This window comes from Punica granatum, chromosome 7, assembly GCF_007655135.1.
Source record: "Punica granatum isolate Tunisia-2019 chromosome 7, ASM765513v2, whole genome shotgun sequence".
NCBI lineage: Eukaryota > Viridiplantae > Streptophyta > Magnoliopsida > Myrtales > Lythraceae > Punica > Punica granatum.
In genome coordinates this window covers 21212129-21235292 of record NC_045133.1, presented here as the reverse complement: position 1 = coordinate 21235292, position 23164 = coordinate 21212129, and the positions used below count along the sequence as shown (strand labels likewise).

Below are 23164 nucleotides of genomic sequence, written 5' to 3'. Positions count from 1 at the left end.
GGATCGATCAACATTTCCCAGGTAGCGACTGGGTTGGAATTGGGATTAGGATATGACGAAAATATAACATTACACAATTGTTTTTAGGAAAAGAATGGGATGAGCCCACACTAGGATTTAATTATTCTTGTAACAATCAAATCAAACCCAACAATCGATCGACATTTCTACATTTCCCAGGATACGCATAGAACTGAATGAAAGACTCCATACTTAAGGCCCATGCGTTCGGCCCATATAACCCGAACTCCACGTCCATAACACCGATTGCGAGTCCAAACAGCTTATGTCCACAGGTAAAAGGGTTTGCTCCTGACCTCGGTTCGGGAAAATTCGACCAAGTCAATGATATCTACCTACTCCAATTAAAGTAGTAGAAACACGATTAGGTACTATGAGATAAAACGATATCGATCAATACCATATCGACCAACTCAGAGTCTCAATTCGTTGGCCCGAAATACGAAATTATCGATATCAATTTGGTGACCTGAAATATGATATTATGGATGAACTTCATCATATCAACTCGCAGAACCAATTTGGTGCCCTGAAAGTTACTAGGGGTCAACAATTTCAATTGAGCCAACAAACTATATCGACTGATATAACTGTTCTTTACACAAATTTTTTTTTAAAAAAAAAAGAAACCCTAAAAGACGAATTCCGACTGATCGAACAGCGAAAACCTATAATCTTCTACGGAAATCGAAAATGCCAAATCTCAAAGCCCTAAAATATCCAGAATTATTAAGCACGCTCGCCGCGGATCCTCCTGGCGAGCTGGATGTCCTTCGGCATGATGGTGACCCTCTTGGCGTGGATCGCGCACAGGTTGGTGTCCTCGAACAGCCCGACGAGGTACGCTTCCGCCGCCTCCTGGAGCGCCAGCACGGCGTGGCTCTGGAACCTCAGGTCCGTCTTGAAGTCCTGCGCTATCTCACGGACCAGCCTCTGGAACGGCAGCTTCCTGATGAGCAGTTCCGTGCTCTTCTGGTACTTCCTGATCTCACGCAGCGCCACCGTCCCCGGCCTGTACCTGTGGGGCTTCTTCACTCCTCCGGTCGTCGGGGCCGACTTCCTCGCAGCCTGAAATTCGCAACAAAACCAATTAATCAACCGTCACAGACCCCAATTGAATCAACTCAATCCGTCGATCAGAAACGCGACCGATCCGATTCACACCTTGGTGGCGAGCTGCTTCCGGGGGGCCTTGCCTCCGGTGGACTTGCGAGCGGTCTGCTTCGTACGGGCCATGGCTTCCTCTTCGCCGGATCTTTGCTAGGGTTTTTGGACTGTTTGCTTTTTCTCGGTGGTGATGGAAATTGAGCGATGATGGGAGGGAAAAAACGTCAGGGCGCGTCCTTTTATATGGAGAGAGGGGGGGTTAGGTCGGTTTCCTTGGGGGACGGAAAAGGCGGACCAGAACAGGCCGGACACCATGAGAGAGAAGGCAGAGCGATCCGTGTACTTGCATCCTATTGGCTATCAGTGTCATGTCGGGATTGCCAGCGTGGACAATCTGTGTTTCTTGTGTGAGAGGAAACTGGTTTATTCTAAAATGGCAAAAACTCGGTGACCAGGGCGGCTTTCATTCTTGGCGATCCGATTGTCAGCCGGGCCGGAAACTGGGCTTACTCTGTTGGGCCCATTCTCAGGACTGGCCCAGGGCCCACCCAAATTGAAGCTCGATGCTTCCAAAAGCCACGGTGGAAATGGAAATATAACGAGGTGGGAAAGTGATTATTCAGGCCACCACCACATTCCCAAACGGGGCCTCAGCCTCGTGTTTCGAACCATCAGCTACATGTTACATTGTTACAGCGCATAGCCGTGACGCTGATGCTTGCAGATCTTATGTGCTCGCGACTCTTTCCGTGCTGGTTACTATGTTCTTTACATCGGCCGTTGCCTTTAGATCGTTTTAGAGCACTTCATTTGACAAAAAAATAGACAACTTTACAATTCACTAGTCCTGGCCAGATTCAAATGTCTCGAGTTACGCCTAGTTAGAACTTGTCGTGGACCGGAAAGAACCATGGAACGGCTGAAATTGAGAAAATTGAGCCCCAAGTGCCACGTACTTGTAGGACTTAAGTCCGAGAAAATTGCGCCCTTGATACAAAAAATTTTTTTTTTTACACTAGAGGTATAAAAAGTTTGAAAAATGTAATAATCTAGTACGTTCCGTCAATTTTGCCTTAAAACCAGTAGTTGCTGCTTACATGGCAAATATTGTGTCCCTTGCTATCCGACGTGGTAGATGATGTGGACCAAATTGAACCTGATGACGGGTAAAAGGAAAAAGCATGGGACCTCTTGACGGGAAAAATCACGTGACGTGAGCCAAATCGAACACCATAATGTGCCGTCAGATGGCAATTGACACATCATTTGCCACGTAGGCAGCCACTAACGGCGTTAAAGCAAAATTGACGGAATGATATTTCATACTTTTTTTTTTTGTATCTTTGGGGTAAAAAAAAACTTTTGTACCAATCCTGCAACTTTCCAAAACTTTTTATTTTAATGGTGCAATTTTCCCACTTCAATCCCCAGGCCCGATATTGCTGCTGGCCAGACCATTGAAAACGAAATACAGGCCTCAGCAGGCCCATGTTCATAGGCAGCGATAACGCATTTAATCTTTGTTCGAATTTTCGCTGAATAACAATCATAGACTCAGACGGTTGGTTGGAATTATTGTGGTCATGCAGATCCTATTAAGAACTTGTCCTTACCGAGACTAGGTCGGCACAGTTTAGATTCAATGCACATATTTTATGATCCATTTATGGTCGTCATATACGTTCCTGTAGTTACTTTCCGATGTTATATTTCGGTGCGCGACCACGGAATTGTCATGTTCCATTCTTGGTCGTAGTCATAGGAGGCCAATTGCATTCCATTGGGTGTAACAATGGTCATCGGAGGCAAATTGGCAAATTCCATTCCATTGGGTGCTGCAATTAATGGTGAAGAAGGTCACTTTCGTTGCCCGCCATAACAGCAAAGATCATTACTTTGGTTCAAAAATTGTCTGTTTTCCTCCTTACATTTGCTGGGCATTTCTCACTGAGAGAGCAATGCCACAGATGAATTAAACAATTTAAAGGTACAAAAACCAAAGGGAAACAGCAGAAGTGGGTTGTGTCAGATTTACATGATTTCATCACCTGATCTTCATCAGACAGGGATAACTGTAAAAATTCAATGTCTCATCATCCACAACACACTCCCCATTACATCCCATAAGTCACCAAAGTTGATCAACAATCCAACTGATAATCGCAATTAAATCCAGAATTTGACAAATCAATGAATGAGAGAGAGAGAGAGAGAGAGAGCCTCAGACCGTCCTAGTTCTGAAAGTTTCCACATTGAGAATTCAGGTCTCATACATGAACATGTCATCATTGGCTTTCCCTCCCATGGAAACGAGCAATTGTCACTGATTTTGGAAAGGGCAAAAAAAAAGACTTTTGCGGAAAAAGATTGGGGAAAATCTTGATGGAGAAGAGACCCGAATGAGGGATTGAAGCGAAGAGAGAGGCATCAGATCTTCCTATTCAAATTGTTGAAAAATCACAGTACCCAAAATCGTCGTGATGAGCACTCGACAACTTCATCAAATCTTTCGTCATTTGCCTTCATTCACGCCATTTCTCGCAGACAATTCAAAAAACAAAAACAGAAAAGAAAAAGGGAATGCGCAGAGGAGAAGAGAAGAAGTTTAAAGCCAGAGGAAACCGAGGAAATGATGAAGCACGGAGAGCGATTGAGCGGCCAATCAAAGCTAGGGTTACTGCGGGATGGACGGTGGCCTAATTTATAGCGTTCGTTCGTATCTAGGGTTTTTCTTCGGAACGGGGATGGAGGGCGTTATGGCATCCGACGGCTGTAAACTCGCTACAAGTTGTGACACGTGGGCGGTTGAGATGGGTTAACGCCTTCCTCTCTGCATTTGGGCCTGAGCCTGGAGGAAGTCTTATACCTTCTCCTGAGGCTGCGGCCCAGCCCATTAATTTCAGAAAGAAGTATTTTATATTTGTCTCGGGTAAATGATTTTTCGTAAAAAAAAAATCATTTTGCGAGACAAGTAATTTCAGAGAAAATAGTTTATTTTAAGTTTTTGTGGTAATAATGATAATCGATTATCTCTGGAAGAAAAGAAAAGAAAAAAGTCACTACCACCGGTCCAAGCTAGGTTATCAATGACCTCGGATGTCATCGGTGACCTATAAGAAACGTGGTGGATGACGCGCACTTCCTTCCCCTGAGATATTTACGACATGGTATAGATCAGCTTTTATATATTTCTAGAAAATAACTTTTTTACTTTTTTAATCGTAAAAACCAAAATGAAACCGCGTCATGAAACGAGGTTTGACACAATATATAAGGAAGATCACGCCTGGGGAACATTGATTTGTCAAGACCACACACAGAAAAATGGGTTAATTACATTAGAGATATAAAAAGTTCGCTAAATGTAACACTTTGGTATTTTTATACAAAATGAATATTTTGTTAAGATCTGGTAAAAATGTTTCAATTTATTGCAATTCGATGCATTCCGTTATCTGCTCCTTGACATCATTAGCTTCAGGTGATGTGGCTGATGACCTTTTAAACTACATCTGATGTGGGAATTTAAAATAAAATTTTCATTTTTAGTTTTAATTAAGATAACATAATAAAAGAAATTTTAAAAAAATCTATTTTCTCTCTCTATTTGCCAATCCCCCCCTCTCTCCCCCATAGCCGTATTGTTGAGGTTTGCTCGGGAACTGTCCATCGCCGAAAGCTCATGTCATTGGAGCCTTCTCTCTCCTCTTTCTTCCTTCTCTCTCGATCTTCTTTTTTATAAATCGAGTTAATCGGGGGCGGGGTGCCCCCGCCGGCGACCCCCACCCCCCGACAGAGCTTTGAGTTGAGGGCACCTCCAACTTTGATCTAAGCGAGGAGTCAGATCTCTAGTTGAGGGCACCCCCTACTCAAGTCAGAGTCGGGGGTCGCCACCCTTCAACCCAGGTCCTCGACCTGGTCAGGGCCCGCCAGCGCCATTGGTCGGGTGATAAGGTCTTCTTCGGGGACGTCCCACCCTCTATTGTCAAATATTTTTTTTAAAGATCTAGGCAGTTCTCTTGAGTCGAGTCGATCTGGCCCGATACAAGCTACTAATTGGAAGTGATCGGCATCGTGGTGGTGGTTGGGGTCGAGCTTGATCGGGAATAGTCTTAGAAGTGATCGAGATTGGAGTAAAGAGAGATTAGAGAAAGGGAGAGAAATTTTTTAAAATTAAATTTAATTATTTGTTTAATTAAAATTTTTAAAATTAATTTTTTATTTTAAATTTTACGCTACACTGGATACTCGTTTAACACGTCAGAAAAGCAACATCAACAAGGTGTGATAGTGTTAGTTTGCAAATGACAAAATGCACTTAATTGCAACAAATTCTAACGTTTTGAAGCAAATCATAACTAAAATTCATTTTGCACTGAAGTTTTACATTTACTAAACTTTGGTGTATTTAACCCGAGTAAAATAGGACTTAGCATCGTGCCTGGAAACGATGTGAACCAATTCCTGTGTTGAATATTCATTTTTAATTGAAATTTAAATAATCATTTCATTTGTCAGACTTGAAAATTAAATAATTAGAATAAAAAAATTTGGATTATATATTACCGTCATCTTACTAGATATAACTTTATTTTGAATAGAACATCTTCATTGGTCGACTGAGAGATTACATTTTCGTGGGGTAATCACATTTTATATAGATATTAGATTGAATAATGATAATCTCAACGGCCATATTGAGGTGTGGTAACGTACTTTATTAATAATTTGCTCATTAGGTCTTATCTCGTCCAACTAATCATTTGGTTAATTAATCTGCCTATTAAGAGTCAAATCACCCATTATCATGACAACAATGATTCCAAATAAAAAAGAGAAAAAAGTGATAAGTTATGATTATAGGTATAGCTAATCCAACCTTAGCAGCCCCCAGCCCTCGAATCTTCATATATCGGATAAGATTAAGTTATGATACCGAAAACAAACTTCCGCAGTGCAACTTTCGATCGCACGAGTCTAGTGTAAATATTCGACGATAATTACCGAATATATCTCAGCCCAGCTATTGCCTCTTAGTATTGTTGTGTGGTTTAAACGGATGAATATCTTCAAAGTCGGAGTTTATGAATACGTATGTTGATTATAAACAACAGGAGTCCTTACTTAGGTCGATATGATTTTTCTCAATTAAGTAGATCAAGTTCGTGCCGATGAGTCACATTCCAAATAAAAAAGAGAAAAAAGTGACAAGTCTTATTCATGGGGATGGGTCCTCATCATCACTCATGGTTGCTTCTAAAGTCGAGCTTGAAAAGGCTGTGCAAAGCATCGATTGATCTCTCTGCATGCACGTTAGTGAGCCCAGCCTTCTCTGTGATCTATCCTTTTCTAATTTTTTCGTGAGATTATGAACATTTTCGATGCCTACTCAAATCAAATCCCGTTCATACGTCGATTTTGTCTTGATTAAGAAGTCATTCCAGTGATCAACTGCGATTATTAATTGAAGGCGTGTCTTCGATTGTTGCTTTAAATTCAAGAATAGGTGGTCAACAGAGCATTTATTAGAGAACATTTTCATGCTACAGTGATGATTTAAATAAATTTGGTGGCAAACTATATGCACTATGATCACGAACCGGGGTCCAATTGATAATTAATAAACTGCGGTCCATATTTGATAAATTTTATCTACCAGTGTCGTTGGGATTCGTAACATATACTGAAAGGATTCCGTGATAGGGCCAATTCTACGTCAAAATAAGAAATTATGATCAATTCATAGGTTGAACATACTTTGATATATCAAAAAATAAAAAACGAGCAGTAAAGTCAGTTTGTTCAGAAATTAATTTGATAAAAATGCAGTAACACTCATCCTCTACTCGAATTGAGAGATTCTAGTTATGAGTTTATCCGTTAGTCGTCAGCCACATATCCATTCAACTTGTACTCGGGTTTGGGGCAAAGAGTCCATGTACTCAAAGCAAGAGGATAATGAGTATGATCGATGCCGTCTTAAACAATAAGCTCGTATAAGATTATACACATGACTTATTTTGCGAGTCGAGAAAAGCTATGCCTCGACGTTCACGTAACAAATAAATCTACGAAGATTCAACTATTACTGCCTCTTAATCATTGAAATGCTAATTCAAAGCCTCCTCCCTTTCATGCCCCATGTGAGGTGGGGCTCTACCTAAAGAAGAGGATCATCCATAATAGAAAATAAAATAAAATAAAAAGCTAGCTAGCTAGACAATCAATATATATGGCTAATTTTGTTGTACCTAATTAAATGCCAGCTTGACATTGCTGAAATGATTCTTCAACCTCATACCTCTCTTGGGAAAGCCAATTAATCAAAGTCACAGCTTAATTTGCCCTAATTATAATTGCGACATGTCTTCTGATTTCCATTATCTGTCCCTTTCTCCTACCTTTTTCATATGCTCAAGTCTTGCTTAATGAGGAAACCCTATGTCCTATTAATTGATTCTTTTCTAGGTAGGTGTGGTACTAATGTTGTCTTCTTTGGTAGAACCACACCAATGTGGATATGGGAAAGCAGACATAATAACAACTGCATGACATCCAATTTTGTGCATAGACAGACCACATGACTCTCCATATGCGTGCTTCATTGTAACAATGTAAAGGGGTTTTCAATTAACATACTTGTGTTTGGAATAAGGATAGAAATGAGCAATTCAATATCGTGTTGACCCTTAGTTTAGAATCAAGATGCTATCGGTTCAATTATTTTTAGTATTATCTTGCTTGTGCTATATATTTCTCCTTTGATGTGTCCTATCATGCCCATGTGCCTCTTTGTAACATGAGGAAAAAGTGGAGGTGCGCATTTTTCAGTTCAAAATGATCACAATACATTCTTCAAGAATGCCTTGGTCTATATAGAGGTTCTCAATGGTAAGAATTATCCTTAATATGACATGACTACCACATCGAGGAATGTGGCCACGTATCACTACAATCACGCATCGATATCTTTTCATAGATCCCAAATGAATATCGGGAAGTACGATCACTGCTAGCTATCATACTGTGATATAAAACCTTTTCTTAGTATACATGCTTCTTCATCAAAAGGAAAAAAAAAAAAAAACTTATTTCATCGTTTAGTGACATTCTGGATATAAAAATTAATTGGGTGATAAAACAAATGGATACAACTTTTACATTTGAAATATGGGGTTCAAACTTGCACTAATAAATAAAATTTCCTTTTTCCGCATCATATCTCACTAATTTCCTCAAATATCAGGCAATGAGAGACAATGATACTATGAATATATGTCAAAAAACAAAAACAAAATCGGGAACCTATTTGCACAATGATTTCCCTCCTTTCTATGCGTAAGGTTAAAAAAATTATGAATACATTGAATAGTCCATATAAGATGTTTTTAACAGTCTATTATATAAGACAGTACTATTTCGGGAAAGAGTGTTTACAACCACTCGAGAGTCGACCTCGCCCAATTCACATGAACCGACATCCTTCGTCATAGTCGAATCGATCGTCCCACACCCGCCATGCGCGGAGTAAAATGGAAATATTCCGGTCAATTATGAAATAGAGATGGTCCCGCAGGCAAGAGAAACTTAATATATTCATGGCATCCCACTCGTACTGCAAATGTCGCAACCAGCAGTTAATTAAACAAACGCCAATGTGCGCCGCAGATGATTGAAGGAAAGAAGTGGTCCTACTTGCGTACTATATCGATTTTTATTTTATATCCTTGTCGTCTATCATATTTCAACTTTATTGTAAATTCTAAAATTGGAATTTTGAGGATTTACGGGATATGTGTTTGGCTGCTTATGTAAGTTCCCTTTTGTCTCTCGGTAAAATGATTTGTCATAAGTATATCTCATATATTTTCTTCCAAAACTACTTTGGTCCCCATGGTAATTGAGAATGAGTAACAGCTATCGACCGAGGTAAATATTTCTTTTGCCTTATTGATCAACTTACTGCCGTACGTATGAAATGGCCGGGGCTTATATCTAATATTTCCTTACTCACCCACTACAGTATAAACGAAGCTGATGACTTACCGGGCATACGTGCTGAACTATGGTTGAATTAACCCCTCGAGTGGACCAGTCGAGGAAGGTTTTTTCATTACAATAACGAGGAGTATCTAGACTGATCCTACTAATTCACGATACATGTGAATATCCTACAAAATCCAATCATCGATAATCATAGTTCAGTATTCGATCCAAAAAATTTATGCGATTAGATGATTGTATGAGGTTTTTCACTAGACAATGGCGGAGTATGAGCACTAGAAACCATTACATATTACAAATTACATATTACATACCATGCAATACAATATAGATTTTTCTATTTTTCACAGAAAATAGAAAAATCTGATGAAAAATTTATCCAAGTATATTTAATCCCTTATGTATATCTATGATAAATCCCCATAGATCATGCTCTAAAATTTTAATTCTATATCATGAACAATTGCTTAAAATCTACCAATTATACTTATATTTTTTATTTAATTATTTATGCAAAAATATCCTTATAAAAAATACTATCTCCAATTATTAGTTGAACCGCTTGTTTTAATTCACAACTCATGACATTCACGGCGCGAAGCCGGGCTTATTTACCAGTAAAAATGATAATGTACGAGCATAGTGAAGATTGTTGTCGGCATAATTAATTCTGTTTGGACAGACACAGGGACTGCCGCATAGACCGCATCGGATAATCTCCCGGGGGTTTTGTCCCGCAGATGCTTTGGTTCGGTGCGTTGCGGAACATGTGCTGCCACGTGTCTTGCATACGTGGCGAGTAATGCCAAATTAGCTGTCAAAACTTTTGTCCTATTGCTTCTTTTATTTCTCTTATTTTTAGTGTATAATATATTTAATTAATTAAAAAAAGGGGGAAATGAGGAGGGGGCCTCGTTGCGAACAGTGTTCGTTTCCCGTTACCCGTTGGGACTGTTACAGTTAGAGAGATACTCGACAACGTCCATTTGTGGAATACCTCTAAACGCACCGTTTTGCTTTCGTCCTCTTTACCCACCTAAGAGCACAAAAAATTTCCCGTTCACAGGATTCTGACAACTTCGAAGATGGCTGAAATTGCCATGGCAGAGGTAATTATTATGATTCTGGCGGAGGACAATGGAATGGAGAATGTCACTTCAGACGGTGAAGTGATATGATTTATCGGTGGATCTTTCATAGATTCCATCATGGGAGATTGCTCTAGTATTAATTAAAGTTCATTACTTCATTTATCTTATAATTTCGTCGAATTCTCAAATTTACCTTATATTTTAAAAATTATTCAAAATATCACATGATTTACATTTGATTTCAAATCTATTCAATCATCAATTTATATGTTAATGGAATGTAAATAGGCTCTAAACCTATTTCATAATTTTATTTTTTTTAAATATATTCCATGATTTTAATTTTTTTCAATCTATCCCATGATTTTAATATTTTTTTTCAAATCTATCCGGGCGAAGGTTATAACGGCAAGAATGAGCTCACTTACGTTCCATGTCAGCTACACCATTAAATGTTGACGGAATATATAACGGCGAAATAGATTTAAAATCAAACATAAATCATGAGATATTTTAGATAATTTTTAAAGTATATAATAGATTTGAGAATCCGGTAAAATCATATAATATATGGATAATAACCCCTATTATTTGTTGTATAAGATGTACTATGCTAGGTACAAGTGGTGGCGTATTTTGTATGGCGCTATAGAAGGCTTTTCGTGCGTCGGCATAGGTGGATTCGCGTTCCTCCCATGTTTTTATTTTTGCATGACAAATTCAATGATAACTGAGACCTTCCCTCCAATGATAGTACGAAATTTCTCCTATGGGGAGGTATGACGAAAATTCTTTCACGGATTTTCTTATGAGATATTGATTACAGTATAAAATGTACCATGCCACTACATGAATGCAAAATCTCCCAGATATCTAACTAATACTGACAATATTCTTACATGAAAATGAGTTGAATGAACTTGTGAAAGAAAATGATCTTTAAGGATAGTTGCAATCCAAGATCACGGAACTTGATCGATGATTCAAATGTGCTCGAGGAAAGAAAAGGGTAAAATCATTTGAACTCGTGCCACCTATCGTCAATAGTTTATGCATTGTTCGTCAACCTGAATAATGGTCAATTGATTTGGCCGTAGCGCCTATTCGAACATAAAGAAAATGGAATGCGAAGAAATGTCAATCGATATAGGAAGGGTCAACATAGCATTTTTTTCTTGATGAGATACGAGACCACCGCCATTGACATTCCTAGCATCTTAGGTCATGAAATTTTAGCGCAGGTGATAATGTGGACCCTTTCGAAGGCAAAAGCAAATCGATTTATCGCAAGCCTCGTGACGTGACAACTGACGACCAATGGCCTGATTACAGAGGGTATAGATATTTTCTTCTTTTTATCCTCTTGATTATAAATTATCTCTAATTTTTCCCCATTTCAAAATTAACAAAAAAGAAATTCAAATCCACCAATAAATATGAAATTATGAAAAAGACAGTTGCAGATGAGAAGTCCGACGGTTTTTCTTTTTCCTTTTTAATTTCTCTTATTTTTCTTTTTCTCGGGAGCTGACGGAGCAGCGTACGAGGGAGACGGCGAACTCAACGGCGGACTCCAATCCAGAGAGTACGCTGAATTTGAGGATGTCCCGTTGAGGTCCGGAGTGTCCTCCCCCCCCACTCTGTCTTCCCCGCTTTTTGTTCCATTTTCCAACAAACTGTCTCGGAGAGAAAGCAGCTGAGGTGGTCTTGTCTCTCACTGCAGAGAGAGAGAGAGAGAGAGAGAGAGAGCTCAGTGTCGCTCGTTCGAGGCTGAAGCGAGGGGAGGAAGAACGCAATGGGGAGATCCACTGCGTCCTGCTTCAAGATCATCGCCTGCGGCGGCGATTCCGCGGCCGACGAGGATGATGTCGAGGCCCCCGAGGTGAGCTTATCCGATTGCCCTTTGACTTCCTGACATTCTTGTGGTTTTGTCTTTTCGCGAATTGGGCGTTTCGCTGGATTTCCCGATTCACGCCGAAGCTTAGATTTTGACTAAAGCGAGGGAAAAAGGTTCTTGCTATTTTTGGTTGCTAAGATGAGAATCTGTTACTGGAAGATTTCTTCTAGATTTGTTTCCGATCTTTGACAGCTATGAGCTGTTTGGAGGTCACAAAGAAAAGGAAATGTGAGATCTAAAGTGTCCGGTCATTGGACTTCTCATCAGTTCTCACAGGTCTGTGTTTGGTTCCTGCATATGGGTCAATCACATAAGCTGAAGTTGGAATTTTGTCTCAATCTGGTTTGAGTTAGCAGTCTAATGAATCCGTAATGTTCATTACATATCAAGTCATATATAGAATCGATTTTGTTGGCATAGATTTTGAACACTGGCGAATAGGAGTTACATTATTTTCTTGAGTTCTGATGATTGAGATCATGAAAGACTAATCTGTTCGGGCTTTTACGCATTGAGTTCTCAGATAAAGGGTGACAAGAGGGGCTGGAGTTTCCGTAAGAGGTCTGCCCGGCACCGTGTCCTGAGCAATACAGTAATTTCCGAAACTGCTCCTCCCCCTCCTCCTGTGGTGAAAAAGGAAGCCCCTGAATCTGCTGCTGATGTCAACTTTGAACTGCCAACTAACATCGAAGTTCCTGAGAAAGTACCAGTTCCACAATGTGTTGATGAGAAACCCCAACTGCCCGCTTCCGTCGATTCGAAGCCATTTGATGCTGATCCCGTCTTGGACACGGAGATTGAGAGTAATGTGGACTTCAAAATGGAGGAATCTACTGTTGTTTTGATCCAGTCCGCTGTTAGACGATTCCTGGTATTTCTCTATTCTTTAGCGTATCTCTGATGTGTTGAACGTACTAAAGTAATCGAAAATTGCCTTTTTTGACCTTGTCATGTACTGCATCAGGCTCAAAAAGAGTGCCTAAGGCTCAAGAATGTGATCAAGTTGCAAGCTGCTGTGAGGGGCCACTTGGTGAGGAAGCATGCTGTGGGGACGCTACGATGCGTGCAAGCTATTGTGAAAATGCAGGCTCTTGTTCGGGCTCATCAGGCTCGGGCGTTAGCTGAAGGTCTTCTTGCAGACAACAATGTAGAAGATGGGAAGCCTAACGAGGATGTCCATAAGTCACAGGCCTCGGTATTGTTCCAAGTAAATTTGTGTGATCTTAGTATTTTCTTAAACTTGTCGGGCCAGCACCCGCCGACGCATTTGCTTTGCGTACTATTTTAAGCAATGGAATGAAAGTATGTGAAATTCAATCTGTCAAGGTTGGAATGGAAATTTGCCACATAGAAGCGCTTGTTTTTCACGATTCAGCTTTTGTTGGTTGGTCAGGACCTATGTTTATGTGGTTGTCGTAGACATGACATGTCTTTTCGAAACAGTGACTCGACAATTGTCTTCTTGTTTCAGAATAAGCACAAATCTAGTGTATAACTTACAATCTTTTCTTTATCTGTTTGCCCTCAGGATAAGGCAAATGTGAAGAGTAAACTATCTGTGACTTATGTCTCCATCGAGAAACTGCTGAGTAACAGGTTTGCCCGACAGGTATGGTTTGTTGATTCCAATTTTTGGTAACTTGACGGCCCTTATTTGTTTGTCCCGATTGATCTGATGATGTCGTCATTTTCGAATGAAGCTCTTGGAATCAACGCCGAGGGAGAAACCAATCAACATCAAGTGCGATATGTCAAAGTCGAACTCCGCCTGGACGTGGTTGGAAAGGTGGATGTCTGTCTATTCGGCTGAACCATCTCCAAATAACGACTTAACGCCTGTGCCGTCAAATAGTGAGAATACGTCGTCAAAAAGTGAGAGTGAGAACAGCTTGGCATCACAGGCAGAGACCGAAAATCCACCTGAAGTCTGTTCAGAGCCCGCAGATTCAGTGGCCAGCAAAAATGTGGCGGCAAGAACGTTGGAAAGCGACGACAATCTCATCACTCATGATGAGGACAAGATTAAGTTTGAGGAATGCCAATCTGCTGCCTCAGTTGTGCAGGAAATTACTGCTCCCCCGGTTGTGGAGGAAATTACAGAGCCAGAGCATCCTCAGTCAGGGGAAGTTGGAGCATACTCTGAGAAGGAGATCCCTTCAACTGAATCTTCTGGAGCAGAAAAGCATACTCCCCATGGTAAGCCTGAAATGGAGACTGAGCAGCCAAAGCGGTCCATGAAGAGGTCTGCCACCGAAGAACTTGAGACCGAGGGGAAAAAATCTGTTTTTGGTTCGAAAAAGGCAACAAATCCTGCATTTATTGCGGCCCAGTCCAAGTTCGAGGTGCTGACCTCAACTGCCATTTCTAGTGGATCAATCAACATGTCCGGTGAGTCGAAACTGGAGACTGCTGTGTTGCAGGAAGATTCTGTGACTGAGACGAAGGAATTTAGCTTAGCAGATAATTCAGCTAATCATCAAATGAGGACTCAAGTTGGCGGATCTGAATGTGGGACCGAACTCTCAATTTCATCCACCCTTGATTCTCCTGATAGATATGATGCTGGAACAATGGAATTGGAGAACAATGCCAAAGGTCCCGAAGAAGAGTCTTGCAGCTCCACTGGCTTCAAAGATCAAAAGGTTGAAGCCGCATCGACTAGCATTCTCGACTCTACCTCAGATCATCCTGAGAAGAATAATGATGATGTTACTGGTGAAACCGCGAACTCAATTAAGGCATCAGAGGCTGTCCAAGAAGAAACAATAACATCACCTGATCTGCAGAGAGAAGTTTACAACGAAACAGCTCGTCAAGCACATAATGGGTCCCCTGAAGCGTCTCCCTGGAGCCATATAACTGTACCTGAATCTCAAGGAACTCCCGCTAGTCAGGTCTCAGTCAACACTAAGGGAAGTAAGGTCGAGAAAACTGGGTCAAACTCAATCCACAAGCGCAAATCCTTAAGCAAGAAATCTCCGTCTAGCCCATACAATGACTCAGGGGCAAGCAGCAAGAACAAACAGTCGGGCAAAGACCAGAAGAGCAGTAAAAGGCGCAGTTCCTTTGGTTCGGCGAAGGCTGAGAATGCTGATCAAGAACCGAGAGATAGCAGCAGCAGCAACTCTCTCCCACACTTCATGCAGGCCACAGAATCTGCCAGGGCAAAGGTCAATGCTAACAACTCACCAAGGTCAAGTCCCGATGTTTCGGATAGGGAAGTCTTCGTGAAGAAGAGGCACTCACTGCCTGGTTCAAATGGGAGGCAGGGATCCCCTCGGATTCAGCGGTCGACGTCTCAGGCGCAGCAGGGTGGACAGGTTAATGGTGGGCCAGCACAAGGTATCCCTGAAGCTCTAGCTTTTCCCATCTTACACTCTGAACTGCCTCTCTCACTTGGTAAAATGACAAAGTGTCCCTTAAATGAAAATTTTCAGCTATGCACTAATTTGACAGTTCTGCTATGAATGTGCTTCGTTTCAGAGCGGAAATGGCTGAGATGAAGTTACCTCAAGATTAATCCCTATCCTATCAGGGCCGGTGGTGCTTAACCCTGTCGACAATGATTGAAGAACTCAACCACGGTACCTGGCCCGCGTGTTTCCCAATACATGCTCATTTTGACATAGTACGACTACAGAATGCTTGGTATTACGGGTTTGCTTGGAAGAGGAACAGAACGAAGAAGAGGCTATTTTCCTTTTTGTCTGTTCTTTTTCTGCTAATGGCTCTGATCTATGCTGTGATTTGCTGAAGACTTGTTCCGTGGAGTGAAAGAGGTGTTTGTATGTAGAAGAGACATAAATCTGTGTGTGATATTTGTTTCTCTCACGTTTGTTCATACCTTACTTTTTTCATTCGGATTCAGAGACTGTTCCCTTGTACGAAAGAGGTTTTTCCGGTTCTTGATTCGAACTTTTGCTATTCGGTTGTCTTTGCATTGCTGAAGTCATTCGTATACAAGAGAATATCCTTGTTGAATTGTAATAGGAAAAGGCTGAAGTACCCCGTTAAAGCCGTGACAGAGTCTTCGGGTTATAATTTCGCGAGGGAGTAATGATAAATGGTGGGTTTATTTTGTCTTTAAACATCCAAGATCTCCCTGCATCTTATTACCGGATCATGCACCCGCGTTACGTGAATCATATCACCTTCACCACGGCATCAGCGAGAAGATGGGATCAAAATGCTAACGAATCGGAATAGAAACCGCACAACCGATACATGCACAGCACAATTCTATTATGGGCCGAGTCGGCAGTGGGGCCCATGACCGTGGGCCAAAGCCCAACATTTATAATGACAGAAAAGTCCGACAGCTAGGAAGTCTGCTGACGAGCCACGATTACATACTAAACTGCCGCGACCGTCTTCGTCCTTTTCATTTTTTTTTCTTATTATTTAATTACGAGATCTCCACCGTTTATTTACTAAAATTAATCTCGAATCAGACCTCAACTTCAAGCTTGGCCACAGAATGATTTCAGTGGATTTCGAACCTTTACGGTGTGTTTGATTTTAGAGTTAAGTTTTAATTTTAATTGAATTGTAATGATTGTATTGTTGAATTATGAGAAAAAGTAATGAATAGTTAAGAGAAAGTGATGATTGTGTAATGATTGTGTTGTTGAATTGTTGAAAAAGTAATGAATAGTTGAGAGAATTTAATATTAAAAATTAAATTGAGTATAATGGAGTTATATATGAGTTTATATATAGGGTTCACCTTTTGAAATGAAAGAGTTGATTTTTATCGTGTAATGAGTATAATTAAAGTTAGAGTTAAAATTTTAAAATCAAATTGTAAAATCAAACAGAATGTTAAACTCCAAATAAAGATATATATCATGATATTAGTAAGTTCACAACAGGCTCTTAATTAATCAAATTCTAAAAAGTAAAGCTCGGACTTTCTCACTTATTAAAAAACCCAATTCGCAAAAATCCAACCCGACACTTCGTTGGAAAGAGAAAAGAAACCATTTGAGCAAATTTTGATTTAAGAATGGAGAAAAGGGAAATATATAATAAAAAGAAAAATGTGGTCAGAATCTTAAAATACTAATCTCATCCCTCTCGGACGCCCACTCTCAATCCAACGCGTGTCTCTCACCCGCGCATCCCTTTCATAGCCACGTCGCCCACGCGCCAGACCAGAGCTGCAGGGTGTGGAGGCGACCCCCCCCCCCAGAGTGACGCCAGATAATTAAATGATATTAAAAATCAAATAAAACGGGAAAAAAAGAGATAAAATGAAGCAATTTAAAAATCCCCCATGGAAAAATCTGCCAGGTGGAGAAAAGAAGAAATGAACATGAACAGAGGATCTAGGGTTTCCTAGGATCTCTCTGACGAAGACGAAGACGAAGACGTTGATCATCCCCTCTCTGTCTCTCCCTTCCTCTCCTCTCTCCCCTCTTGAATTGATAGTTTCGACCTCCGATTAGGGTAAGCGGCCGCCTAGCTCGGGGATTTTCGAATCTGATTGCAGGGGGAGTTTCGCAATCGACGTCTGATTCAGATCGAATCCTAATCGACTCATCTGTAACATAACCGTCTACATGTGTATGTACATACATTGAGAATTGGAGCAGGGGAAGGAAGTATTTTGAGAGGGAAAGGAAATTATTGATCTGATAATATGCGGGGATTTCACAAATCGAAAAGGGTTACATGGGCTTCAGATGTTAACCTTTGTCAGGTAAATAACACCCCCAATCGAATCTAATTTTGGGGCTTCGGTCTGGTCGATGTGAGTCTCTGATGAATTTTCAGCTAAAAATGTGATGAACTTCACAAAGTGGTATTAAAGCGAACTGATTTTTGAGCTGTTTGAACCGATGATGTGCTGCCCTACTGATAATTTACGGTTACACTGAGTGACGACATTTGAAGTTCCATTTTTTAAGGAATCTATATGTCTCTTCAATGTGTTTGCTTTTGGTATCTTTGTTAATCATGAGAATCATGATGGCCTTCTTCTTGGTCGTGACTTTAGTTTGTACATTGAGACCTCCGATGCTCAGAGTTGGGTGTTTCTTCATCTGTCAGATTACATTTTCAGTATATATGCGCATGATTTTGCTGTTTCAATCAGAAGGATTACTAGGACCACTAGTGGTGAACTCAAGAGTATTCCCTGCTCCTGATTGACCATTTCATTCATTTTTCATACTTTGGGTGATTCTTACAATGAGTATGCTGTTTTTTTTTTGGCCAATGAAATTAGTGCCTGAGAAGCACCCATCATGCTGCATGAAAAGTAGTTTGATGTACTTCTTGCATTTCAAATGTGAGCAAAGAGTGAGAGTAGGATGAGAAGTGAATCCGAAGTTTGTTTTGGAATCTTTCTTCCAGAGGATTTTAAGTTTGGGCAAACTTAAGAATAGTTCTTAAGTCTATAAACCGCTAAGACGTTTTCACTAACTTGCAGAACAGATTATTTTTTTTTCCATGGAGAAAGCATGTAGAGTAGAGTTGGCTTTTCTGTCCTTCTGCGTAGGTGAAAAACTTCAGAGGCTGCTGCTTATTTCATTCAGTTGACTTGTGTCGGGCATATGGATCACCGAAATGGCAGAACTGGAACAGAGAAAAACTAGGACTTGCCACTATGCTGGTGCTACCTTTTCATGTATCACAATTTAATCCTGAGAATCTAGTCTTCTTGTTACGGATATCACTAAGTTAATCAATTTTCCTGTCAATAAGTAATTCTCACAGAAATCTCAATCTTATGCACTGGGAACCATAATATTATGTGTTAGAGTGTAGCAATACTTCTGTTAATATGGAAATGGAGCATATCATGTAGAGTCATCTGAATCTGGTTGAATTTATTGGTGATTATAACAACTGAATAAAAGACAAGGAAAAATACAGCCTACCAAGAAAATTTCAAATGTTAAAACAAGAGAAACTTTAATTTCTGGCTTGAATATGCTCTTTAACTTATATAACTGAACGATATTATGTCACTGATTGGCTGATGATTAGTTAAGTAAGAACTGCTATGTGGAGGACTTGATGATTTGCTGAGAATCTTGAGATTGACCCAGCAGTCATTATTGGAGAATCTTGAGAACTGCTATATATGATGTCTGCACATTCTTGTCTCTTCGGAGACATCCGATAGAATTGAAACGATACAGAGAAGATTTTCTCTAAGAGTTGATTCTGCAGGAAGTGTGGGCAGAGAATACTCTGGGTATAGTGCAGAGGCCAAACTGTTGCCTATATATTTAATGTTGTGCGGAAAACTGAATCTTCTTCTGCCGGGGGGGGGGGGGGGGGGGGGGGGGGGGGGGGGGGGGGGGGGGTGGGGTGGGTGGGTTTGGGGTGGGGGGGGGGGAGGAAGAAGAAAAAAAGAAGGAATTTAAATGCTACGGTTCTTTTACTTTTTTTTTTTGCTAGAGATTGTTGGGAACTTGGGGTACTTCGTTCCATTTGAAATTCTGAATAGTTCTTTGCACTCTTTTATTTATAATAAATCGATAAAATTTCTTGTTCTTTTTTCCCCTTTTTGCATCTTTTAATTGATAGTTTTGGCTTTGAAAAATGAATTCGCACAAATTCGTGTTCAGAGCCTCGAGTAATCTTCTGATAATTTTTAGGTCATTCTAATTTAAAAACCAATATGCATGAGAGGTAGTTGTACTAATGCATAGTTGGGGGTTTTTTTTTTTTTTTACATTTTTCCTGGTTATGAAGTAATTTATAGTTTGAAATTGTAAGTTTTCTATATGTATGCCATGTTATGAACTGCCTGAATGTAAATATGATTTTTTTAACTATTCCAATTTGCAGTTGAAAGAGTTCTAGTTGATGGATCCATGTTCACTATTTAGATATTTGCTCTAGTATCATGTTTCTGCATCTGTCTCTGGTAGATCTGCTGTATGGCCTTGCATGGCATAGTCGGCTGTAAAGGTACCTCAATGGGGATTATTTAGGAACTAGCTATTGTTTCTGCAGTGTCTAGATGGGATTTTACTGAGTGTTTTGCACATTTTGTAAATTCAGGTCCCGTAAACATTGGTGGTGCTAGACTGTCTCAAAGTTCGTTTGCTGGCGGTGCTGTAGAATATTAGATAAGCATTTAGCGAAAGGTTTCTGCAGTTATAAGTCTTTTGAAGAGCTTCAGTCATTTGGTATCCTAAGAAAGAATCAAGGGAAGGAAATTAGTCATGTGATAATCTATATGGGGGTGTTTGCTTATCAGTCCTTAAAGGAATACCCTCTTCATAAAATAGTGGGAATTGCCCTAATAATTATCCACATGAATCGGATGAAAATGAAACAATAGTTTTCTAGTCTAGACATCTAATTAATTCAACTTGGGCAGAACATCTCTTCCTTCGGCCCCGACTGCTCGATGTTTTCTTGGTCTTGTGAATGGTTCTGTTGTCTTGTCTCAAGTAACATTGTGCTCAAGACCTAAGGTTTCCATTACTCTTCTTCCTAAAATTAGGTGAGGCTATTCCTATCAGAAGATGCTCCTTTCCAAATCAACTTGGGTGCTCAAGACCATCTTCAGGCAAAGACATCAGTGGCATCATCACATTTAGCGGGACCTGGCTCTGAAGATGCCCTGCCTCCAGGCTTTGAAGCACCTCAACCTTCCTATCAGTATCAGATTAAGTTGTCTGAGATCCCTCTCATCCGTTGGAGATGTCCTAAAAGGGTAAGCAACAAGTTCCATTTTGATTTGCCCTCGTGGTGGATTTGGATTCTCGCAGTCTTTTTAATTTATCTCTCCTTCCCTCCTCTTAATTGGAATAGTTTGTTCTAAATCATACATGGCGAGTGGTGGCGGGGGAAGAAAGTCTGGAAGTGGAGGTTCAAAGCCAGAGGGAGATGAGAGTTCTCGAAGCGGTTTACCCTCGAGAATCTTCTATACCTCAAAAGTGAGTCGCTTCTCTTGCATAACTATCGCACTACTTGAATTTCCATCATCACCCCGACTATTGTTCACTTTTAATCCCTTTTTTTATTTCCTTTCTTCTTATTACAGTCCTGCTTATGCGGTTGAGTCGGAAGAGTTTAGTCAGTCCGACCTGCAAATTCCATCAATACCCATCACTCCCATTGAGGATGAAGATGTGTCAGCAGATCCATCATCCAGTTATGGTGCTCCGATGATATCACAGCCTCCTTTAGTGGCTCCTGGAATTCCTGGGCCATCTAAGATTGCTGATGAGAAATCGGGCCCCGAAATGCCTCGTGGGCTAGAGCCAGATGTAGCAGCTGCTGCTTCCGCTGCCTTTACAGCAATAATGAAGAGCAGCGAGCAGGGAAGCTCTATTGACCAGAACTTGCTGATCCATATCCTCAGTAATCCAAAAATGATCGAGAAATTGGTCACTGAATATGGTACCGGTGCCATGAATATGTGGAATACGCCTGAGCCAGTCACAGCTCCGGCAGCTTTATCCATCCCTCACCCAGTGACAGGAGCAGTTTCTTCAAGCGGACCTTTTTATGCTCAACCCAATGGGCCTAACCCACGGTTCCCTCAGCCAACCTATTCTCCAGCTCCCCCCCAGCCCACTGTAAGACCGCCTCCTCCTCCTCCTCCAGCAAGAGACATGAACTACTACAAGAACCTGATCCAGCAACATGGAGGAGAGAGACAAGAGTTTGTCGTCCCTCAGTACAGCAACAGCCGTCCCGAACCAGCAAGCACTAACAGTTCTTACAATGGTCCGAGGCTGAGGGACCCTAAGGGCAAGATTATGAAGCCCTGCATATATTTTAACAGCTCGAGGGGTTGTAAGAATGGCGCAAACTGTTCCTACCAGCATGATAGCTCGATGCAGCCCCGGGCAAATAGCATGGGAGAGGTCCAGAATCCGAAGAGGATGAAGTTAGATAGGGAGATCACAGGTACATAGAGAGATTCCTGTAAGTACAATTTTTCAGAATCACCGGGGGGGTTGATTAAGCCCCGTGTTTTTATAATCTGCTTCCCCCGTTTATTTGTTTATGTTCCAGAATGCTCCTTTTTGCTGCGGGTAGTTCGATTTCGACACTGGCGCCCGTTTAGGGATTAGTAAATGTGTGAGCGAATTTCTGTTCATTCTTGTTATGCTCATTTTCTATACACAGTGCCAACAGATGGGGGAAAGGTTTGTACTCGCATTCACTATGAGAAATTGTTCCAGATGATCTTCTCTTGTTCGATGCTGTGCTCAAAGGCCCTGTTGAATTGTTCCGTGTCAGAGTATGTTGTGCGGTAGTCAATCGCAGGGTCGACGTACTACGAATAATTCAATCGACTTTGTTAGAAGATTTGAGGTGTCATGGCCCCCTCGAAACGTTCTATTCATCCGAGTAGAAGATCCTTGAAAATTTTATTGCATCGGAGTGCGGGCACTCTCTTTTAGCCTCAAGAAACTAATGATTATCAAACGCTCGGAACTAAGGTTAAGGAACCGTCGAGACATTCTGCAAGCTGCTTGATCGATCTATATTTATTTATATATAGTAAAACAAGTTACGTTTTGCATTTAATATAGGTTTACATAAATTAGGATTACAGAAATTAATTTATACATGGAATAACTTTTATGCAGTAATACTGTCCCGTTTGTTACGCGGGAATGGAATGGAAATGAATAGATTCTATATAGGAAAACATAATGTGTTTGGTACTCGAGAATGTAGTAGAAATAAATAGATGCTATATAGGAAAATATAATGTTATTGAGTGAAAAATGTGATTTTCTTTAATGGCTATTACAAAATGAAAGAATATAATTATAATATTGCACTTATCTATCAAGATAGTATATTATATAAATTATTAGATATAAACATTAAAAGAATATATATGATAGTTCACAACATGTAGCGTGACATGAGAGAATGACCATTTTATTTCTTTTTTGAGAGAATGTTCATTTCATCAAAATGAAGGAAAAATGATAATGAAGAAATGTCATTTTCAACTCACATAAGAGACAATAATAAAAAAATGAAATGGACTGAGAAATAAACATTTCATTCCATTCCTACTTACCAAATGGGACCATCAACAAAAGGGTAC

At 40.4% G+C, this 23164-nt stretch overlaps 3 protein-coding genes and 3 non-coding genes across 9 annotated transcripts; 2 read left to right on the top strand and 4 right to left on the bottom strand.

The window, feature by feature from the left end:
- Window positions 1–557: 557 nt before the first annotated feature.
- Window positions 558–1511, bottom strand: LOC116215056 (histone H3.3). The gene is made up of 2 exons (XM_031550618.1): window positions 1186–1511; window positions 558–1089 (listed from the first exon to the last, which is right to left on the bottom strand). Exons 1-2 carry the CDS (start codon window positions 1255–1257, stop codon window positions 751–753), a joined length of 411 nt encoding a protein of 136 aa, XP_031406478.1. The 5' UTR covers window positions 1258–1511; the 3' UTR covers window positions 558–750.
- A 1635-nt stretch (window positions 1512–3146) lies between these two features.
- Window positions 3147–3233, bottom strand: LOC116215760. Its single transcript, XR_004158560.1, has one exon. It is a non-coding gene; the product is annotated as a small nucleolar RNA R38 (small nucleolar RNA).
- A 113-nt stretch (window positions 3234–3346) lies between these two features.
- Window positions 3347–3421, bottom strand: LOC116215769. Its single transcript, XR_004158568.1, has one exon. It is a non-coding gene; the product is annotated as a small nucleolar RNA snoR20a (small nucleolar RNA).
- A 131-nt stretch (window positions 3422–3552) lies between these two features.
- On the bottom strand, window positions 3553–3636 carry LOC116215768. Its single transcript, XR_004158567.1, has one exon. It is a non-coding gene; the product is annotated as a small nucleolar RNA snoR64a (small nucleolar RNA).
- An 8167-nt stretch (window positions 3637–11803) lies between these two features.
- On the top strand, window positions 11804–16060 carry LOC116213794 (protein IQ-DOMAIN 32). 4 transcript variants are annotated; one of them, XM_031548864.1, is made up of 7 exons: window positions 11807–12105; window positions 12644–12991; window positions 13085–13327; window positions 13649–13729; window positions 13821–15415; window positions 15475–15519; window positions 15604–16060. In XM_031548864.1, exons 1-6 carry the CDS (start codon window positions 12019–12021, stop codon window positions 15500–15502), a joined length of 2382 nt encoding a protein of 793 aa, XP_031404724.1. In that variant the 5' UTR covers window positions 11807–12018; the 3' UTR covers window positions 15503–15519; window positions 15604–16060. The 4 variants fall into 4 exon arrangements, with proteins under 4 accessions (XP_031404721.1, XP_031404724.1, XP_031404722.1 ...); XM_031548861.1 differs by having other exon boundaries at window positions 11804–12105; window positions 13821–15519; XM_031548862.1 differs by having other exon boundaries at window positions 11814–12105; window positions 13085–13315; window positions 13821–15519.
- A 1312-nt stretch (window positions 16061–17372) lies between these two features.
- On the top strand, window positions 17373–22297 carry LOC116214185 (zinc finger CCCH domain-containing protein 6). The gene is made up of 4 exons (XM_031549516.1): window positions 17373–17821; window positions 20588–20800; window positions 20899–21023; window positions 21131–22297. The coding sequence occupies exons 1-4, from the start codon at window positions 17762–17764 to the stop codon at window positions 22008–22010; spliced, it is 1278 nt and encodes a 425-aa protein (XP_031405376.1). The 5' UTR covers window positions 17373–17761; the 3' UTR covers window positions 22011–22297.
- Window positions 22298–23164: the final 867 nt, after the last annotated feature.